The sequence below is a fragment of the Gymnoscopelus braueri genome, assembly GCF_963280865.1.
Source record: "Gymnoscopelus braueri genome assembly, chromosome: 18".
NCBI classification, from domain to species: Eukaryota; Metazoa; Chordata; class Actinopteri; order Myctophiformes; family Myctophidae; genus Gymnoscopelus; species Gymnoscopelus braueri.
Window position 1 is genome coordinate 43,783,367 of NC_137618.1, and position 23,247 is coordinate 43,806,613.

The following is a 23,247-nucleotide window of genomic DNA, read 5'->3' on the forward strand; positions in this document are numbered from 1 at the left end:
AAACCACAAAAACTGCACAGAAGAAGAAAAAGACAGAAAAACTAAATATTATAATTCCCCTCTGTGTAGAAATACATGAAACTGATTTTTTGGTGGTTGTTGGTCAATTAAATACGATAACAATATATTTAAACATAATAATAATAACAGTGTTATAATAGTGTTAAAATAATAGATAAATAAATAAATGCCGGATATAAATTGGAAGTCAGGTGGGTTGGTTGCCCCGGCAACTCGAGGTGTCCGTGTAGCTGCCTGACTGAAAGGTCTGCAAGCGGTCTTTAGGGATCCCATCGCCCGGAGGGACGTTCGCGTTGTGATTGGCTATTTGGTTGTCTGGAAATTGCTGACGCGTGTGGCGTTGGTTTAACAGCAGGAATTAATGTGTCAAAACAAAACAAAACACTATTTAAATACCATAAATAATAATATAATAAGGACATTTGTAGCCAGGTGACAACCTATAGCCCAATGGTGATGATTAATCAACCTCCAAATGTATAATATAAATGTCCTCTCCTCTGTGCAGTGGTCAGTGACAGTGCATGGCGTAAAGTAACTAAGTACATTTACTCAAGTACTGCAATTAAAAATTTGAGGTATTTTTTTTTACTTAACTGGAGTATTTCCAATTTTCAGTACTTTTACTTCTACTCCACTACATCTCAAAGTAAAATATTGTACTTTTACTCCACTGCAATTATTAGAAATGTTTAGTTACTAGTTACTTTGCAGATTTAGATTATTATTGCAAAACACGCAGTAACCACTTCAGCCACATTTTGGCCATTTGAAAACAGCAGATCTACATGCTCACCACGTTGTGACTATGAGCTTGTAGATCTGCTATTTTCAAAGGGTTTTGAAAATATATGGGACATTCTGAATAACTACTTTAGATGGCAATACTTTTGTAATTTTACTCAAGTAAATTTTGAGTACCAGACTTTTACTTGTAGTTCTAACAGTCTATTTCTACATTATGGTATTGATACTTCTAATATTTTAAATTTATACTTTTTTAAAAGTACTAGACTTTTACTTCTTCTAGGAATAAATACAGTTATTATCACACAGTCTAGTTGATGTGTTTCTGGTTTCTGCCTGCTTGCAGGTCGTGCGAAGAAATATGCCTTTGAAGCCTATAACTTGTGAGCTTGTAGGTCTGTTATTTTTGGTGCGCGACCCCGTCGTGCGACGAAGTATAAATGGGACATATCATGCACCTCACGCTGGACATATAATCAGCAGTGTTGCCATGCCTGCTTATTATAAGTGACCGTAGGTGGGCTTGTTTTTCTGTAAAGTTGCTTGTAAATATTGGTAGTTGCGGTTTTTTGGTCTTTATTGTTTCTGTAAAGTGTAGTTGCTTATTTGGGCTTTGTTTCTGAAGTGTTGTTTGGGCTTAATTGTTTCCTAAATGTTGTTTAAACCAGTGGTTCTCAAACAGTTTTCATGTCAAGGACCGCCCAAATTAATATATATTTGTCTATATATATATATATATATATATATATATATATATATATATATATATATATATATATATATATATATACACACACACACACACACACACACACACACACACACACACACACACACACACACACACGCACAATTTGGTGATTTGAAAATATTCCACAATTTTCACTTTTTTCTCTCAAGATTTTTCTTTGAAAATAGCAGATCTACAAGCTCACAACGCGTCACATCGCGTGAGCTTACAGATCTGCTATTTTCAAACAGCCCATGTGGGTGTAGAGTGTTTTGGGGCATTATTTTATTTCATAGACCTGGTTGCTTATTTCTCTTGCAAAAATCTGGCAACGCTGATAATCAGCCTTTAAACCGGTTGCTCTGCAACCAGCGAACCAATCACAGCGCGAGTGCCCCTCCCCTGGGCTATGGGATGTAAACTCCAGCTGCTTGTGGAAATGTCAGTGCGGCTGCTTCCCTCTCGAGTTCTGCTCCTCCGTCCTAGAATATTAACAACCTACAAGTTCTACCGCTGCTTCACTGTCGCTTTGTGCTTATTTTAAACGTATTCAAGCTACAATAACAACAACATTTGCTTTTATTGGTCGATATTATGGAGGAGTGCCGTGTGTTGTCCGTTCAGAGTCATGTTGTCAGGGGATACGTAGGGAACAAGGCTGCAACCTTCCCACTGCAGGTAAGAAGAGGAAGAGTGGCATGAGAGGAAAATGAGTTAAAAATTAGTTAAAATGAGTTAGATGGCATGATGAGAACAATGAATGGCAGGTAAGAAGGCTATCAGTACAGTAGCCTATATGAGCTACAGTGGTGGAAGTACAGATATGTAAAAGTAGAAAATGCCAAAATGTAGAAATACTAGTAAATACAAGTAAAAGGCCTGTGTTGAAGATGTCACTTGAGTAAAAGTAAAACAAAATACACTGAAAGTGCCAAAAGTAAGTACTAAAATGTTTGAAAATAGCAGATCTACAAGCTCACAATGCATTGCATTGTCAGCTTGTAGATCGGCTATTTTCAAACAGTCTATGTATAAAATAGGGCTTAAGTGGTTAGTATGTTTATCATATAATAATGTATATCTGCAAAGTAACTAATAAGTAAAGTTTTCAAATAATTGTATTGGAGTAAAAGTACAATATTTGCCTCTGAGATTAAGTGGAGTAGAAGTAAAAAAATATAGCAAATTGGAAATACTCCAGTAAAGTAAAAGTACCTCAAAATTGTACTTGAGTAAATATACTTAGTTGCTTTACACCACTGATGGCTGTGGTTCTCAAAAGGAGGTCTCCTCAGCTGGGTACCTTATTGCTTGGGGGGGGGGGTAACTCTGACAGTCTCTGTAACTGCCTGTAACTCTGACTATTATGGGGTCATTGGAAGAAAACAAAGTTTGAGAATCATTGAATAAATGTCATGAGAATGAATAGAGCTTATGATGAGTGAAGACTCTTTTAAGTGTAGATGATGACAGTCAGATGATGGTAAAGAAGTGGCTTCGCTTGAACTGGCTTCCCCACATTGACACATTGATTGAGACACATTGTAACCGTTACTAACCGATTATTGAAGTGATCATGTCTTAAGTTGGGATACACACCAGTGTCCTGCAATACACAAATAACTTTCTACTGTAAATATCAATTGGGATGACCACTACTCATTCATCAAACGTTACGCCATATGAATGAATGAATGAATTAATATAGGACAAATAGGTCTGCCCTTTCGATAGTGCTGAATAAGAAGACTTTTTGTGGGGTGAAAGATTTGAGCAAAACTGTGGTTTATGATGTATACAACTACTGTCACGATAGCTGGTTCATTTTGATTCCCACAGCAGAGCAGAGGCCATCATTTATTTATTCAAACAAAATGTGACAAACCCCACTAGACAAACACAGACTGCATTGAAGAGTGAAGCAGCCACACTGCGCTCTTGTTTTAACACCTGTCTCTCCATTCTTTGACCTCCTGGTGTTCCCGTGCAGGTGCTGGGCTTTGAAGTGGACTCCATCAACTCGGTGCAGTTCTCCAATCACACAGGTTTGCTGAGCTCTCTTATATCCATTAAAGACCTTTTAACCTTATAAATCAGTAGTTCTCAAACTTTTTATGCCAATGACCCCAAATTGATATGTATTTTGCCTTGGACCCCCCCCCCCATCTTTTTTTCCCCCAGAAAAGAAGATTTATGTTAAAATAATTCTAAATTATTCAAAAATGTTCATACACTTTCAAGATTAAAAAAAAAAAGCTCAAAAATATCAGATGTACAAGCTTGCAGCGCAGATCCCACTTTGAAAATAGTGTATATATAGCTTAGTTAAAATGCATACAAAAGACACATACATATGTGTATGCAGATATTGTACACATATTGTACAGCTAATATACGCTGTGTACACAGTGTACAAATGGAACCAAATGGACCATTACGGGTCCATTTGGTTCCATTTGTACGCTCTCAGAGTTACGAGGGTCAATTCGGACCCCTGGTGGTCCCTGGACTCGACGTTGAGGAACAGTGTCTCAAATGACCCGCTGTGAAGCTCTTCGGTTCAGTGGTTTTTATTAGGCGGTCCAGGTAGAATTGGTGGTGTTTAATCTCTCACCCATCCCAAACCACTCAACCCTATGATTTTACTGCCTACCCACTAAGCTACTTTCATTTGTTGTTATTACAGTGGTGACGAATACCTTAACCCATTAAAACTGGGAAAGCATCTGTGTCATTTTACATCATTTTGCATCGCAATCTTTAAACCATATTTTATATTTGGCCATTCAAAAATAGCAGATATACAAGCTCATATAAGCTTGTATCTGCTATATTAGAGAAATCGTGAACATTAAGTGCAAATCTTTGAATATACATACACATTTTCTTTACTCAAATCTTTGCTTCTGGGGGTCCCTTGAACAAAATATTTTGAGATGGGGTCCGCGACCAAATACATATCAATTTGGGGGGCTTTGACATGAAAAGGTTTGAGCACCAGTGATATAGACAGAACAGAATACCACAGAATAAATGTTATACTCTGTGCTGTTTTCTTTTCTATGGACCCATGGGTCTGAAATAGAGATTATTATTATTATTCTAGTAACATACGTTTTTTCAGAAAACTGTTATGATTTAGAAGACATTTGAAGAATCGGCCTCAGGTGTTAAACATATGGATCATCGTAATAAAGCGAGTTTCATCTGAATTTGGCATAATTACTGTTAGTGCAGCAGGATCTTGTCATGTAACGCACATACATACACACACACCCCATTCCACCTCACAACCCCTTGCGTAGCTCATCTTCAAAGCTCATTCGTCCGTGGGAATCTGTTCCCACATGTGCCCCACTTTCTCCCGGAGAAGAATCCCCTCTTTGTGCTGCCCTATTCTGGTTACTGCCGGGCTTAAATGACAAATTCTTCCTGCTTGGCACACTAGCACATGCAAGGATCAGATGACCCTCCTCTTAACATGGTTAGATGTATGTAACAGTGCATACATGCCACACACAGTAGGGGTGTGTGGACTTTGCATAGCATGCATAGAATCACTGGAGCACTATTATCAGTCACAGTCGGGCAGAAACCTTGTATGTCCAAAACCGAAAACCCCCAAAAAGAGAGGGCCTGTGTTATAGTGGATCCAATGTAGTTATTATTTCGTTACCCAAGCTCTTGCTTTTTTCATTGGTTCAATACTTACTGTATTAAACATACAGACACACTTTCAGTATCAACTTCAATATTCTTTCGAAAGTAGTGAAAATACTAGCAGATCTGCAAGGTCAACGTGTCACATTGCAACACGTTGTGAGCTTGTAAATTGGCTATTTTCTCTACTTTCGTGCAAGTGGGGCATTCAATTACAAAAAGTTCAAACATGGAGATACAAGGTTTCTGCCTGACAGCAACAATATGCTAGGCATGCTTTTATTTTACTCAGTCAGTCTATAAATAGAATGGTCATACTTTAGTTTGGAGGAGGGGGGTCCACAAGGCCATACTTGCACTTTGTACCTTAACTAATTAACTAACAACACAAGTTCAATGAAACACAGACATACTGTGGTGGGTTTTCTAGTAGTGTACAGAGGAGAATGTGTGCACGTCTTGTACCTGTATTTAGGCCAGGTGCTGGACATCAAGGCAAGAATCAAGGAGAAGATAACAAACTATCATTTACACCTAAGCAAAACTGAATCCATTCCTTTTGGGTCCAGAATAAACCTCTGGAAGGCCAAAGACTTCACGGTCCAAGTGGGTGACAATGTTATCACAAGGAAAGGATTAAATTACCTACTCTGGGTTGTATATTAGAGGACAATGTTTCAAGTGAAAAAATGGCAACAAAAGTAATCAGAAAGGTCAACCAACGAACAAGATTTCTATTCAGGATTTCCTAGGTGGTCAGTAGGAACTAGGGTTTAACACCGGGAATCCCGGGATGCGGGAATCCCGGGAATCCCGAGGTTATTTACCGTCCCGGGAACTGACTTCGGTTCCCGGGATCCCGTTTTTTTTTTTTTCTTGTTAGAAATGAATACTAATTAGTAGAAAGGCCTATCTACAGCGCGGAGGAATTACTATTATAATTAGCCAAGTTACTTGCCGCGTTGCCGACCAGGGCAGGGTCCCATCGTCCCGTTGTGAGAACCAATATGGGACGCACTGAATGTAACAGTAATGAACAAAATAAAACACAAGTGGCCGTGATGCCCCCCTGCCTGCCCTGCGCACGCTGATTTCACCGTTTCCTCTGCTGTCAAACAGTAGACACCAGTTGACTAGTTGAGATTCAACATCAAGTGAAACGCTGCATAAACAGTGGGTAGGTTTGATTTCGAGCCTATATTCCAGCTTAAAATGCGCGCAAGCCAAGCAATGCTTTTGATAGAGAGAGAGAGGAGAGAGAGCAAGAGAGAGCGCGTGCGAGAGAGAGAGAGAGATCAGGCTGGAGAGAGAGAGAGAGAGAGAGAATTAGACCGATGTGGTCGACGGTGGTCCGATTTTTTTATCATCATTAATGTAGCCTACCCTACCTACACTTGCATTTTAGAACGTTCAAACTACCATTTTACTAGAACTACCCAGTAGAACAAGTGAACTGCACAACAGCTGTCTGTCTCATTGATTGTCAGTGGCAGCGCATGCATGTGCACATCAAAATCACACTACAAAACCCAACATTTGATCAACAACAAAATATAGATTAATACATTTGACAACATACAGCCAACATCCCAAAATGGAGTCTTAATATCCAGCAAGTAGCCTAATATAAATTAATAACTGCAAACAAATTACAAGTTTAGGCTATCAAATCAATATCCTACAAAAGTAGAGATAAGCTGTGACCTCACCGGCGCTCTGATGGACAATAAATAAATAATCCTTTTGCAAATTCTCTTGTCAATAATGATACAAATGGGACGTTTATTTCAGCAGCTAGAGTTTGACATTGTTTGAGTGCGTGTTGGGTGCACAGCGCAGCTCCTCGTTTAAGTTAATTGTCTTCACCCGCTGCTGCGCAACAGGGCAGATCTCCGCCAGGGCACTATATTATATTTTATATTATATTTATATGATTTAAAAAATCAACTTAAGTCATTATTAGTGCAAGTTCATAGGTTGACACAATAGGGACATTTGGGCACCTCAATATAAAATTGGCTATTTAAGTATCTACATATAAATGCATTTTAGTGGGTACTTTTTTTTTTTTTTACCCTTTAACGGGAATTCCCGGGAAGCCCGGGAAAAGGTCTGAAAATTCCCGGGAATTAAAATTAGCTATTTCCCGGAAAATGTTAAACCCTAGTAGGAACACACTTGAGGACGATAGCTGGAGCACTCCAATCCAATGTCATTTCGACTCTGCATGCACCTTTATATGGTACTTTAGCACAACAAAGGCATTAAAAACAAAGCTGCAGAGCAGACTTCTCAAAACAAACTGGTCAGGTTGCTACTTGGCCTCACACCAAGAACTCACCTAACCCCTGCTCATTATGCTTGGGTGGGATGGCTCAGGGTAAAGGACAGAGTAAAGCAAAATGGACCTGGTCTTTAAGATATGCAAGAAAACAGGGATGCCCATGTGTTGGTGACAGGTATAGACAGCATAATGGGTTGTTATGGTTTTTAATTTATTCTTTGTTCACGCCATTCACAAAGGGGTCACGTGGTGTCAGGTGCTACTTCAGTCAGTCAGTAGTAAATTCAGCTGTTCGCCTGCAGGTTTTATGAAGGAAGTGGAGAGGGGGTCAACTTTGCTGACCGCAAACGCTATATACTTAACGCAACAATTCACTTTGTTATGAACTGTTTTTAACTTTAATAAAATAAACAAAACGCAGTATCCTGGAACAGTGATTTCTTGACAGGCGGCGGTGCTTCTGGCAGGTAAACGTTTCCCAGATTCAGCCGCTCGGTGACTGAATATGTTTGTTTCGATAGTTTCCATATACCATGTACCTGTCAGACTACTTCAATAGTGTAAAAGACGCACACAGGCACAACACCAGAGGGAGCTCCACTCACTGATCCCACTCACACCCAGATTCGGCACAAAAATTGAGTCAAATTCATTCTACTGCTATGCCACCAAAATGTGGAATGCCCTCCCAACAAACCTCAAAAAGTGTGACTCCTTACCCTCCTTCAAAACCACCATAAAAGTGCACCAGTCTGCATTTTGTGAAGAGTCCTAGAAAAGCCCTCTAAGCTTAACACCAAAAAGGAGGAGGATTATTTTGGGGGGTCGCGGCCTGAAAAGGCTGAGAACCACTACAGTAGTACGCACCCGGGGCTCCTTCTAAAAAATGCTAGATTTTTACACTCTCAGAGTTAAATGAACGCTGAGGTTTTTTTCTTATCTGGACTTTCTCATTAGCTGCTCTCTCTTGCAGTTCTGAACCCCACTTGTCTCTCTGCTCTTGGGCACCAGGCCAAAGGGGCCTCTCTCCCTCCCTCCCAGAAACTGGTGACTGTGCCTGGGTTGTAAATTCTCTCCTTGCTCCTTTCTCGTTTCTTTCCTGTCCCCCATTTAACCTGAAATAAACCCTGTCCTGGATTTTATTGACTGACACAGAAGACTGGATACAGGCTAGAGATGCACGCACGCAAGAATACACACACGCACACACATACATTACATGCCCACACGCACGTTTGAATTTGTTGTCCATACTGGTGCACAGAGTTCACGTTGAACCCAGAGTGTGACCCCATGTCAGTATGAGAAGGCATCCTGCAGTGAAGTCTTAACAGAACACTGATGGGAAAGTAGAGCGGGTGATGTTGTTACTGGAGCAGAAAGACTGTAGTTGATGTTTTCACACAAGAGGGTGAAGTCTAGTCACACATTTCTGATGAAACCATGCTGTTGGGACTGATGATTTGAGCCATAGTTGGGGGATTATATCACACACGTTTATTTTGTTGGCGTGTTCTGCTTTATTGAAGATAGGTCAGTGTAGAGAGACAGGAAACCAAGGAGAGAATCAGACAATCCCAATCGGATTGACAGACCTTTATTGGGCCTGTGCGGTAAATTCAGTTTCAGCTGATGGCTGCTCAGTGCTCAGATGGCCATGTTGAGAACATGGGGGTCACCAGTTAGAGGGGTCACTTAGACACATATACCCCGTTTTCACATAGCCAAAGTGCAGGAAGTATATGTGAGTTATAAGGCTCCGTTTATAGGGAGAAGGGGGTGAGAGAGAGAAAGGCAGGCACACTGAATGAAGGGGTTGTGTCGTGACACACTGCAGCACACACACAGCCGTCTTGAATGATTTAATGTGGCCAAAAAGAAGCAAAAAAAAGATCGATGTTGACATTTCAAGATATGTCTTGGGCATGAGATTTTAGGCTAGAAACAGAATTAACTGCGAACTCCACCTGTTAAGCCCCGTGCTAATGAATGATTATCTTTCGATGGATTAAAGTTACAAAATCTCACGTGCTTACAGTCACCTCTCGCACGAGTATTTAAAGTACTATACCGTTAGAAAATAAACAAATAAACGGTCGCTCATCAGGCAATACAAGTACTTTTGTTGCCAAAGAGGGTGTAAGAACCATATGATTGCTGTTGGTTGCCAGGGTATTTAATAAGGACCCTAATCAAGCAGCAGGTGTTGCTGATTGGCAGAGGCAAACAGTTTTTCGACTGACCATCTGTTTAAGTTTTGCCTGTATATTTTGCCTTCATATTTTGTGTATGCTGAAGTGACGGACAATAGGATCAACTCAGCGGACACGTTTGGACATCAGTTTTTTTCTAAACTTCATTCCTGGCCGTCGGCAACCAGTAGTGCCTAAAGTATAGGACTTTGACACTACAGAGGGCATGTGAAAAAAAACTTTCTCACCCATTGCCATTCCAGCAAGTTATGCTAATTTCTTTGCTACTACTACCCTGAAGGAGCATAATGGTCTGGTGTATGCTCCAACTGAAGGCTGAAGCCACCAGGAAGGCACCCTACAACAGTTGTAATCCCACTCCATGTATGCAGCAGTACTGCATGTGTGAAGAGTTGTATCTAGTAAAAGATAGCCTATGCTCATGACTTGAAACTTTTTATGCAAATGTATCAAGCTAATCACATAATACACACAGTCTTGAGACCATTCTTTGTCATGGAAGAATGAAACATCTACCGTAAATTTCGGACTGTAAGCCGCGACTTTTTCCCATTTTTCGACCCTGCGGCTTATATAACGGTGCGGCTTATCTATGGATTTTTACAGCTAACGGCCACTAGGGGACCTCCTAAATCTATGGATTTTACACCCGCGGCTTATAGTCCAGTGCGGTTTATATATGTACAAATCATTCAATTTAGCTGCTGCGGCTTATATTCAGGTGCGGCTTATAGTGCGAAAATTACGGTACATGAAACATGTGCTGTTTAGTAAATGATAATATAACCTGAGATTGTTGTTACACGCATGTAAAAAGGCCCTACTACAGACGAGGCTAGTGATGTTAATTCTGTTGTTCAGTTTACTGTGATGGAACAACAGCTCCGAAACGTGTTGGTTTAAGATTTGTCCTCCTCACTTTGAATCTTCTGTGTTTTTCTTTAGGTTATGCCCACTGGAAGGGCCAAGTGCTGACGGCAGAGGAGCTGAACGTGTTGTACGAGGGCATTAAACTCAATAACGTCAACCACTATGACTATGTCCTGACAGGTGAGAGGTATACTCTACCACAGTGGTTATCAACCTTTTCAGGCCGTGACCTCTAAAAATAATCATATTTGATCTGGGGACCCCAAAATAATCACATTTGATCTGGGGACCCCCCAAAATAATCATATGTGATCCAGGGCCATTGGGACAACAGAGCCTAATGGGCCATGTGAGAGTGCAGTGCAATGGGACAGAGGCCCTATCACAGTACACCACAGTAACAATACATACATTCAGCATTCAGTACGATATATGTAATCTGAATGAAGACAAAAAAACAAAACATTAGATATCAATGAATTAATTATTTCATATAGACTGTCAGTGTCGTCCAAAAATAGTAACAGACATGCAAAAGTGTCACTTTTCAGCTACAGTCACCTTTTTGAACCCAAATTGGGCAATTGTGTGACACCTGACCCGAAAGAAAAAAACATGTTGTCACCTTTTTCACCTCGGGGCTGTTTGCATGCCTGTAGTAAAGATAGCCACTCTAGATTTGATTAAAATAGTGAAGATCTTTTTATTTATATTTTTAACTTTTTGCCTATAATGGCATGTTCAAAATAAGGATAGATTATTAATTCATGTTTCTTTTAATTAAAGTATTGATTATTATTGGTTATAATTTCTTTCATTGATAAATCAATTCGTTTGATTCATCATAACCTTTATTTCAACTCGTAGTACAGTTGAGGGGCAGGCCCTCATTTTCAATGTAGCCGAGATACAGAACAAAATCAACAGGAATATACATTTATGTACATCAATATTAAATATATGAATCAGAAGACAGAAAATACTCAAAAAAATATTCAAAGAACTAAAACAGATAGACCAGAAATTAATTAAAGCAGATGCAATCTTGAACAAAAGTGTTGGAAACCATTGCCCTGTATTGACCCAAGGAAGGCAGTGATCTGATCTGATTTTAATTTTGATTAGTTAGAAGTAAATCCTTTTTATTTTCTCCATAGACAATATTTCAAAGTGGGCCCGAACCAGAAAAGGTTGGCAACCGCTGTTCTATGGAGAAAATGAAGGGATGCTTTTTAACCTCCAAATCCAAACTGCTACGGTCTATATTCATCACTTTTTGCAGTCGAGTATACAGCATTTTCATATGTGTGAGGTGTACTAAAAAAACATGTTCAGACCTGTGATTGGTGCAGATGACAAAGCTACAGTACCAACTGTGCAAACGGCAATACAGTTTAACTTGATCTGCCAGTTTATAATAAAAAGTCTCACTATTCCTTTCCTTTATTGGTGTGCGAGCGTTCCTTTTGTCTTCTTAGTATTTTTGTTTGGCTTATGCACCTGGCCAGAAAAAAAAAACCCTTTTTGGACAATTCAACAAGAGCACAAACGTTTCTCTCATCTTTGCTGTGACTTCATTTATCAATTTGAAATGTGACTCTGCAATGCTGCACCCAGTACAATTTACAAGGTCTTTGTCACAGATGCACCAGCAGTCGGGCATTTGTCGTTAAATTCTGTGCTCAAGGGCATGGCAGTGGTAAATTGAGGTTCAACGTTCAAGATGCGTTATTGTCACATGCACATACAACCAGGCCTGTCACAATTATTACATAATTGCCTTTTTTTTTAGATAATCGCAATAATTTTTGGCATATTTGTCAGACAAGTGGACATCAAATGTCTCTTTCAGGTCTCTAGTTAAAACGTTTGGGAACCACTGATTTAAGTTTTACTGTGCATGCAAGTAGTTCACTTATTTTTCTGGTTCATTTACTGTACATACAGTACCATTACCATACTTTAGTTTTGTAACATGCTTGCCATAGTAGGAAGGCTAATATTTGACCAACTATATCGTCAAGATGAAGCCACTGACCTTCATGAAATTAAGTTAATTGATATAACACCCTTGGAAAGGCTACAACACAATGCTTCTGTTTCAAGATCAAAGAACACATTTAATAATCCAACCACTTGAATACATTTATAAATGATTATCCGAGGTGCAAGAAAGCTCGCTTACTTGTGCGCTCTCTCTCTCTCTCTCTCTCATTTATATTGGTCTGTGTGCTCCGTTTCAGTGGCTGCAGCACGCATCTCAAAAGTCTGACATTTCTCTGTAACTTAAAGGGATAGTTCACCCCCAAAATGACTTTTTCTATCTATTCGTCACCCCGTGGAGACTTGAATTCATGGATATTCTTTAGTTTTTGTCGCATTCCTAAGCCAATAATTTGATGACCGGTAGCGGTTCCGGTAGGAGACACAAAGAGTATCCTTTGTGTCTCCTACCGGAACCGCTGCCGACCGGTCCGCTGGTCATCAAATAATTGGCTTAGGAATGCGACAAAAACTAAGAAATAACCATGAATTCAAGTCTCCATGGGGTGACTAATTGATAGAAAAAAATAGTTTTTGGGGCGAACTATCCCTTTAAGCAAAACATGCTTATTTGCTGTGGGCAATTTTTTTTTTGCGATTAACGATATTATCGCGATAATCACATTTTCAAGATTTTTCAAAAATATCAGATCTACAAGCTCGTAGCGTGGCACTCCGTGCCGCGCTAGGAGCTTGTATGTCTGCTATTTTTGAATAGCCAAAGAAATCTAAAGTGACAGAGATGCGTTCCCGGATTGAATAGGTTAACCCGCCTCCTATGATGGTTACAGAACATGACATCCCAGACAGTATGATGACAGCGCTGACACACTGTACCTGACTCACATATAATCAGTTACAAAGTGTCTTACGGCATGAGGCATATTTTCACTGAATGTTCACCTATTGTGACATGCCCAGAAGAATATGTATTCTGGTGGTGCATGTGGTTAAAATGGAAGGGTGTACCGAAATGCAAAGGACTTATTTCTGACTTCCATCTTTTTAAAACTGTCTTCCCCCAAGGATACAGTAGAGATGCATCCTTCTTGGAGACGGTGGTGGACATAGTTCAGGAGCTGAAGAAGGCCAATCCCAGCTTGGTGTATGGTGAGTGTTATGAAGATCATTTACAGCAACACTGTAAAATCCTTTTTATCTGTGTTAATTTAAAGGGATATTTCACTTTCAAACATGTTTGGGGGTCATTTTGACGTCTACTCAGGCTTTTGTGAGCACATCCCAGACAGTTCTTAAGTTGCTTGATTCACTGTCTGGATATTTGATACTACCCAAACATGTTTGAAAGTGAAATATCCCTTAAACTCTGAAAGTGTCCAAATGGACCCGTGAATACCGTTTACATACAGATGTCCTCTCTCTTGTCATGTCTTCTTCTCAGTTTGTGATCCAGTTATGGGAGATCACGGTGCCATGGTGAGTGTCCTACTGTCATTTATCTGTTTAGGGGTGCAACAATTAATCAAACTAATCTATTTAATCAAATCGATACAAAAGTAATTGATAATCGAGAATTAAAGCCATATATACTCTGTAACGTTAATTTCAGTAGTCTTTTTTTTCTATCTACTGGTAGCTCTGTGACATTACAGCGTTTGTCAATAGGGAAGGAATGGTGAAAAAAGTGACTGCTGCAGGTCCTCGCGCTTGGCGGCACAAAATTATAAAGTTACATGTTTAAGCAATACCAATCATCCTTCCATAAATGTATAGACTCAGGGGGGTCCCTGCTATGGGTCTTGACTGTATTACTATAGGGGAGACATTTAGTTTCATCCTGGCATTTGCCAAGGCTGCCAGTCAAAGCAAAGACTGGCCAATCACAGCGCGTCCTCGCTGGACATGCTTGCTGAGACTCTTGGGTAATGAAGTAGCCTGGCACTAGCCAGACCGACTACGCAGATCCATGCATGCAACAGCCTGTATCCACGCCATCAGTCCGTCCGATGCCAGGTCAGGTTAGCACTAGCCAGACCGACAACGTGGATCCACCTACACGTACTATATGTGAGTGAATCCACGCCATCAGTCCGGCCAATGCCAGGCCAGGAAATTTTAGATGTTGCATCATACTACAGCGTCACACAAAAGTGTCAAAAGTAGTAGATCCACAAGCTTGAAATGTGGCGCGAAGCGATGCGTTTGGAGCTTATAGATCTGCTATTTTCACTGCTTTTGAATCCTGAAAAGTAACCGTTTTGGACATATGAGGTATCCACCTGACAGAGACGATATAGGATTGAATTGGTTTACGTGATTTTTATTTTTTTGTTGCAATCAATTGGAGGACCTTCTCTTTTGGTATCTTGTATGATTTATTTGTGAACAACTCAGTTTGGGGGCTGTGTTTTGTTTTTGATTAATATACCTTGTGAATTGATAATTAAATCGGCTCAGTAAAATGATCATTGACACTGTACACTGGGGTTGAGGTTGCTTTTTTTTATAGCTTTAATATACCGACTATATAGTATGCCTGAGAGGTAATGGACAGGTTATGAAGTAAACCCCTATTATTATTATTATTATTATTATTATTATTATTATTTGTATTTTTAATGAGCGAGAGCTGTAATTTAATTTCACTTGTGATTGATTTTTTTGTTTCCAGAAAAATGAGCGCGCTAAGCTGGTGATCCTTCTTTTGTTTGATTTTTTTTCAAGCTTGTGATTCAATTTGCATTGTGATGATGAAACTTTCATCTTTGTTTGACTAACAATAAGCTTGTGCTTGTAAAACAAGTGTTCATTGTTCAATAGTTAGAAATAAACGTGTGTGTGTGTGTGTGTGTGTGTGTGTGTGTGTGTGTGTGTGTGTGTGTGTGTGTGTGCGCGCAGCAGTGGTTCTCAAAGTGGGTCCTTGGAGGGGTTCCATGGGGTCCCCAGCTAAATTAGTTGTTACAGCGTTACAATCATTTTAACCACTTAATCCATATTTTATACGTCGGTTATTCAAAAATAGCAGATGTACAAGCTCACAGCGCGTCACGTTGTGTCGAACATTTTTTTAACACTTTTTTAAAATCTTTAAAAAAGTGTTTGAAAACTTTGAATAATTTTGTCATAAAAAAAAAAAACGCATCTTCTCTTCAGGGGGTCCCTGGCACAAAACATTTTCAAATGGGGTGTCCACGGACAAATGCATATCATTTTGGGGGTCCTTGACATGAGAGGGTTTGAGAAGCACTGGTGTACAGTATGTGTGTGTACTGTACTGGATGGTTAATCATTGTCATAATTACAAACCTCTCCATGTGGTGTTGTGTGTTCCAGTACGTGCCAGAGAACCTGCTCCCGGTGTACAGGGACAAAGTGGTACCGACGGCTGACATCCTCACCCCAAACCAGTTTGAGGCAGAGTGAGTGCTGCGGCAGGCTGCAGCCATATTAATATCTCAACTGTAACATTCAATTTTCTTTTAGAAATAGTTCATATAATTACGGACTGTGTGGTGGTGTGTCCTCCTGGTAGTGCAACCTGTTAACCACTTAAACCTTATGTACTTCGAAAATCGCAAAAAAAAAGCACATCTACAAGCTCAAAATGCTCTTGTGTGACACTGTAGTATGATGAAGTAGGGCATTAATTTACGGAAAAAACACAAAAAGTTAAAATATGGAGTACAGAGGTTTCTGCCTGACTGGATATTGCCCAGCCCAGCCCTACCCTATACACATGACCACCTCATCACTTGAATGTGTTCTTTGTAAAATGACACATGCATGATGGTTGTGACCAGGGCATAATTACTGGCCGGAGCTCGGCTCCGGAACCTCCCTCCTGCACTCCGCTACCTCTAGAAGGCGTACCGTCACCTCAAATTTATTATTAATTCAGCTTTCACATTTCCCCTCAATGTCCTTTCCTGCATAGGAAGGAGACCGTGGATGAAATTAAACTGAGTTAGGTTCGTAAATATTCACAATAACTGCCTTATTATTCGCTGTTAGGAAAGTTGCGCGCGAGAGAGACAGAGGCAAGTGTAACGGGCTCATGAGCTCCAGCACCTAATGATTTACAAATTAAGCACTGGTTGTGACAAAAAAGGTACTTTTGTTTTTCTCTTCAGTGCCATTTTGTGGCATCATCATGTGTAACTTCTCTAATTGTCTCCTGTAGACTGTTAACTGGGAGGAAAATCAGCACGGAGAAAGATGCCATTGAGGTGGGTGTCATAGATCAGTGGTTCTCAGACATTTTAGGACCCTCGGTGTACAAATGGATTTTGATTCCTAACTTTGATTGATTGATTGAATACTTCATTAACAGTTAGCAAAAAGTACAGCATTTTTGTACAGTTGTACCTAGAGTTTCACCCTTTAAAATAAAGACAGAGGAGAAAATAAATAATGTCATGGCAGTGCATTGTCAACAATCACTCTAAATGGCCTTTACTTTGGACCCCAATGATATGTTCTCCATGATTTCATGAACCAGTGTACTGTACAGCCTTTCATTATTATTATAATGAAAGGCTATGTTATAAGGCTAAGTTGTTCTAGCCTTGTCGACCTTGCAGGTTTATGCAAAGGTTAACATTTAGATGGCATGTTATTTATGCCAGGTTCATTTGTTGGTCTGGCATCCTATTGTTTGTGTAGTTTCAATGTACAGATTTCAGTTTTTTTTTATATTACACTGTTTATACTTCTTTTCTTGGTTTACCTATGATCCTAGATTACTATCTCTATCCATTTGATGTATTATCTTGTGTTTACTGTAAATCACTCTGGATTAAGAGCGTCTGTAAATTGTAAATTGTTCTTGGTCCATCCCGTCCCGCTCAGAATATTTCACCACCCTTTTATGGGTCAAGATCCACCAGATGAGAAACCATCAGTCATCGTGGCTGTAAAAGAAAGTCCAGTACTAATTCTGTCCTGTTGTTTCCCAGGTGATGGACTTGCTGCACAAGATGGGACCAGAGACGGTGGTACTTACGAGCACAAACCTGCCCTCTAAAAGTGGGGACCAGTTCCTGGTGGCCCTTGGGAGCCAAAGAATAGGTAAAAATATATAGGATAGGTAAAATATAGATGTGTAAACAAACTGCACACCAAAACAGATTTACCTATTTACTTGCACATCGTTGCTGTCGGGCAGAAACCTCTTATCTCCATATTCTATTCATATTCCATATAATTATTTTTTTTGTGAATTAATGCCCCACTTGCTCATACTACAGCAAACACACGCCACGAAGCGACGCGTTTTGAGCTTGTAGATCTGCTACTTTTGCTATTTTTGAATTCGAATTTGAATCCTGAAAAGTAACAGTTTGAGGTTTCCACCCGACAGAGACGATTTATAGATAGCATGTTTGCACATCATCCAAGTTCATTACTATCCATGTAACATGCACTGTTGAAATGTAACCAAATGGACGGATCTACTCGGACAGTAAATAATACAGGAAATAATGATTTAGTCAACTTATACTTATATTCATGTGATATGTGAAATGCATCAAAATGAAATAAAATAAACCAGTAGGTGTCCTACAAGGGTTTAAAGCAGTGGTAGGCAACAGGCTAAATTATTTTGTAAATCATTTACAAACAAACGACTGACAGTCCCACATAGGTAGGATATGGGCAGCAATGGCTTTGCATTGATGAAACCAGGTAGAATGGTGTCCTTTCTTTGAATGTTATGTTTTCACTGCCAACTTCCTCTTGAGACCTGAGACTTCTCTCGCATAAAAAAGCAAAAAACAAAACATGGCTACAATGTAGCCAGACAGCATGTCTCAGGTTCGAGTACCAATCCCGACAATGCTGCGTGTCACTAAAAGCATGTTTCTCTTGTCTTCAATGATAATTTTTTTTTCTCTATTCTCTAAGACACCTTGAACCATGAAAGAGCTCTTGTTTGAAAAGGAGTATGACTGTGTCTCCAGATAAAATTTTCTTTTGAAAACATTTTGATAAAATAAAGTGCTAAGGATGGGCCTTGCACAAAATGATTACACGCGGCATTTCTCTGGACCTGTAACATTTGATTCCAATCAGTCGTTATACTACACAGTTGTATGTATGGGTTGGTGTTTAGGTGAAAATTATATCGTCTCGCGCGGCGTTTGGAGCTTGTGGACCTGCAAATTTTTATGTTTCTGTGTGACGCTGTTGTATGATCAAGCAAGGCATTAAAGGAGTAGTTCACCCAAAAAATTACTTATTTTCTATCAATTGCACACCCCATGAAGCATTGTATTCATGGATTTTTTTAATTTTTTGTCGCATTCCTGAGCCAATAATTTGATGACCGGGTGTATTTCCGGTAGGAGACACAAAGAGTCAACTTTGTGTCTCCTACCGGATATTGATAGAAATTAAGTAATTTTTTGGGTGAACTACTCCTTTAATTTACAAAAAAAACATATGAAAATATGGAGATAAGAGGTTTTTGCCCGACAATAACTATATAATTGTGTTGTTGGCTTTGACCCCACACTGTGATGTTTGCTGCTCCCTGCCCTACAGTGAGAGCGGATGGGACCAACGGCAGGCAGAAGATACGGATGGAGATACCCAAAGTAGATGCTGTGTTTGTGGGGACCGGAGACCTCTTTGCTGCCCTGCTGCTGGCCTGGACTCACCACCACCCCAATGACCTGAAGGTGAACAGTACAATCTGGGAACCCATTTTTCCGCTGTCGGGTGGATATGTCTAAAAATTCAGGATTCAAATTCATAGCAAAAGTAGCAGATCTACAAGTTCAAAACGCGGTGCTTCGCGCCACGTTTTGAACTTGTGGATCTGCTACTTTTGATGCTTTGTGTGACGCTGTAGTATGATCAAGTAGGGCATTCATTTACGAAAAAACACAAAAAGTTAGAATATGGAGATAGGCGGTTTCTGCCCGACAACAGCGATTTTTTAAACTATTTATTTCTCCCTCTCTTTCCTTTAGGCTGCCTGTGAAAAGACGTTGTCGGTGATGCATCACGTCATCAAGAGGACCATGACCTATGCACACGGTATTATACATATAAATAGATAAAGTGGTTCAAATGATTGTGATGCTAAATTAACTACTTTAGCTGGGGACCCCCTGGAACCAATGTCCTTTGAAAACCAATGCACTAGAGATGCATAGATGGGGCTCTGGCGTGCGCCCTGAATCCACGTGTACAAATAAATCATCCGTTTACCATCCGGCCAAATTAATTATTTCTCAGAGATATAAATCCGGAACTCGCAAGTACATAATTTATTAACCACTTAAACCCACTCTAGACCTGGACTTCTCTTCACCAAAAATAGCCGATCATGTACAAGTACTTGTAGATCTACTATTTTTGGCTAATGTTCCCCCCCACGATATGAATGCTGGGGTTCAAGTGGTTTAATCAGTAATGACTGTGTACAAAATGGAACCAAAATTGATCCGCTCCCCCACTCTCCATTTGAGAACGCACCTGGCAAACATAGCCGAATCGAATCTCAAGGGAACTAATGATGACATTTGTGTCTTATTCTTGGTTGTGGATGATAGAGCAGGAAATGATGCTAAAGGAGACGTACATTTTATCCACCTTTAAGTATTTATTTTAGCGACCATTCTGTTCTGGAGACTGGGTTAGGAGTAGGACAGCTTCCTCCTACGCTCCCAACAGTTCCACTGTGTACAGTATGAACCTGTGTGTTTAACTGCTGAACTTGTGGATGTGTACGTGACACAGGACATTAATTAACATTAGATCAAGGGTTCCCAACCTTTTCAGGTCGCGACCCCCCCAAAAGAATCATATTTGAACTGGGGACCCACTAGCCTGTCATGGCCAGACTAATATCACTGCGTAGATATTAGTCTGGAATCTCTGTGTGGAACTTGCATTTCCAAGGGGCGAATTCAAAACATTTCTCTGGTGATAAACCCGCCCCATATTTGCATACTGGGCCCTGATTGGTCCCACACTACTTCGGAGGGAGTGAAATCCAATCACAACTGAGCGGTGCCAGACCAAATCTGCAGAGGGCAATTTTTTTTTTTTGCAATGGCAGATTTGTCTGGTTTCCAGGCTAGGGACCCCCCACCCTGACAAGCACTTGGAATTGTAGTCATTACATTTAGTTTGACTAATCACAATAAATATTGTGAAAATAGCCGAACTACAACCTCGCAACGCCTCCCACTGCGAGGCGCTGTGAGCTTGTAGATCGGCTCTTTTCACAATGTTTGCCTCTTTCTTACGTAATGCTCTATATCTTGCTCTCTCAGAGATGGCCGGTCCCGGGAAGAGACCCAACCCCGCTCAGCTGGAACTGAGGATGGTCCAGAGCAAAGCCGACATCGAGAATCCTGCCGTCGTCGTGGAAGCTACAGTTTTATAGAAAGCCTGTTTTTTGGACGATGCTGACAATAATTCTGTAATAATGCACATTCACGTCACGTCCGTTTGTGAAACGGCTCGGACAGCAGGCGGTCGGACCGACGCAGACATGTAGGTTTTATTTTTATAATTATGTCATGGACTGCTGCGTGTCTCTCTGCCTTATAGACACTCTTAGGGAGCAGTGCCACATTTTCATGAGAGGTCAGTAGGTTTTACCATTATGTATATTTCACACGGTAACAGGAAGAGTGGGCACTAAGGAAGAGTGGGCACCTCGATGCAAAATTGACTATTTTACCCAAAATGCTAACAAATGCAATATTTGGAAAATGGTCTTAAGTAATGTAAAGTATACATGATTAGAACATGTTGAACAACAACAAGTTGAAGAACAAATTTAGGTCTGATAATGATGTACCGTGCATGTTCAAATCATGTATACTTTACATTAACTCATTCACTGCCAGAACTTTTTTATTTTTGCGTTTGACAAACTGCCAGAGATTTTTCATAGAAAAAGAAAGTACTCAGGAGCCAAGATACAAAATGTTTAAGTTTTAAGTTAACAAGGAAGTGGATTGGAGTCTAGATCTTCAACAAATCATATCTCCTTGGTCTTTAGGTTAAAAATTAGTCGTTTTAGTCGTTCTTGGCAGTGGGGGCTTAAAGGACAAAAGTCGTTTTAGTCGTTCTAGGCAGGGAATGAGTTAATTCCGACCATTTTTTTAATATTAAACATATTGGACAAAATAGCTTATTTTAGATCAAGGTGCCCACTCTTCCTTAGTGCCCACTCTTCTTGTAACCTCTCTCACACACACACACACACACACACACACACACACACACACACACACACACACACACACACACACACACACACACACACACACACACACACACACACACACACACACACACACACACACACACTTGCTCCAATCACTGCCATATCCGTGTCTGTGGTATGACCTGGGTTAACGTCATTTTTGACCGTAGTAATCCAATGGGCATAGGTTGTCTTATGTTTAGGCATAAAGGTAGTTTAGCGATCTATACGTACTTGAATCGTCATTCACCCAATGACAGCAAATTATACTAAACCAGTGGTTCTCAACGTGCGGTCCAGGGACCTTCAGGGGTCATTGAGGAGGAGGTTCCAAATGGACCCTTACAGGTCTGTTACTCTGAGAGTCAGCGTCACTGTAAATCTAAGCACGACATTAGTGCAAAATAGTCACAGCATGATATAATTAGTTTTAGAATTTGCACAGTGTGCAACAACTCCGGAAGTGTTAAAACCTTCCCGGGATAACTCTCTCTAATAACTCATCATATCAGTCGTATAAGATTCATAATGTTGTGTTATAATGCGTTATTATTATCTGATGTAAATTAAATGATTGTGCATGTAAGCATTATTGTATGCCTATATTGCACTTATGATGCCTCACAATGCACTTCAAGTACAGTTTTCGCATTTAAATGGGAGAGCAATGAATCGAGGCCTGTGTGAGCTACCATTCTTATGACCTAATTCTAATATGTGTACCCTGATTCAGTTAGACTTTACTTTGTCTCAGACAAGAAATGTGATTGGTTCTTTTACATAACATTTAATAGTTTTACAATATTTTTTAATGAATTGATTTCCGTCTCTCCTTTTAAATTATGCAATGACCTTAACAATGTATGCGGTTCTCTTTACGTGTTAGATGAATGTCTTAAGCATCTCAAATTGAGACGTGGCTATTTGCACTGATGATCACATAATTATATTTACTCATGCTAATGTCCTCATTTCACTCTCCATCAGGGTCATTTCTCAATCCCTAGGTCAAGGGTTCCCAAACTTTTCAGGTCACGATCCCCCAAAGTAATCATATTTGAACTGGGGACCCCCCAAAATAATCACATTTGAACTGGGGACCCCCCCCAAAATAATCACATTTGAACTGGGGACCCCCCGAAATAATCATATTTGAACTGGGGACCCCCCAAAATAATTACATAACTGTGGACCCCCAAAATAATCATATTTCAACTGGGGACCCCCACCCTGACAAGCACTTGGAACTGTAGGAGTTGAGGCATTACATTTAGTTCGACTCGGTTCCAGATAAATATTGTGAAAATAGCCGAACTTGTATGGGGTTCCCTGGAACAAAATATTTTCAGATGGGGGATCCGTGGACAAATACACATTAATTTCTTATTGGCACGAAAATGTTTGAGATCCAATGTCCTAGGTGTCAGTATAGGAGACCTTGCTGTTAAATGGCCTTAAGGGTTTTGTAAGATGAACAGTGCAAGTGAAT

At 40.1% G+C, this 23,247-nt stretch overlaps 1 protein-coding gene across 2 annotated transcripts; it reads left to right on the forward strand.

Annotated features, from left to right (window-relative positions):
- The first annotated feature begins 1,945 nt into the window (after positions 1–1,945).
- On the forward strand, positions 1,946–21,859 carry LOC308106104 (pyridoxal kinase-like). Of its 2 annotated transcripts, none has more exons than XR_013934966.1 (11): positions 1,946–2,176; positions 3,489–3,543; positions 10,601–10,705; positions 13,595–13,678; positions 13,971–14,005; positions 15,863–15,948; positions 16,710–16,755; positions 17,485–17,596; positions 19,073–19,216; positions 19,504–19,570; positions 20,815–20,897. XR_013934966.1 is itself a non-coding variant. In XM_080457139.1 (11 exons), exons 1-11 carry the CDS (start codon positions 2,093–2,095, stop codon positions 20,925–20,927), a joined length of 924 nt encoding a protein of 307 aa, XP_080313265.1. In that variant the 5' UTR covers positions 1,946–2,092; the 3' UTR covers positions 20,928–21,859. The 2 variants fall into 2 exon arrangements, 1 of the variants encoding a protein (XP_080313265.1); XM_080457139.1 differs by having other exon boundaries at positions 19,073–19,209; positions 20,815–21,859.
- The last annotated feature ends 1,388 nt before the right edge of the window (positions 21,860–23,247 follow it).

What these genes read in the sequence shown, in the direction of transcription:
- LOC308106104 (XM_080457139.1), top strand. Translation starts at nt 2,093, where the DNA reads ATGGAGGAGTGCCGTGTGTTGTCCGTTCAGAGTCATGTTGTCAGGGGA. An exon ending in GCAGTTCTCCAATCACACAG is followed by an intron (nt 3,544 to 10,600) that starts GTTTGCTGAGCT and finishes GTTTTTCTTTAG; the next exon opens with GTTATGCCCACTGGAAGGGC. An exon ending in CGGAGAAAGATGCCATTGAG is followed by an intron (nt 16,756 to 17,484) that starts GTGGGTGTCATA and finishes GTTGTTTCCCAG; the next exon opens with GTGATGGACTTGCTGCACAA.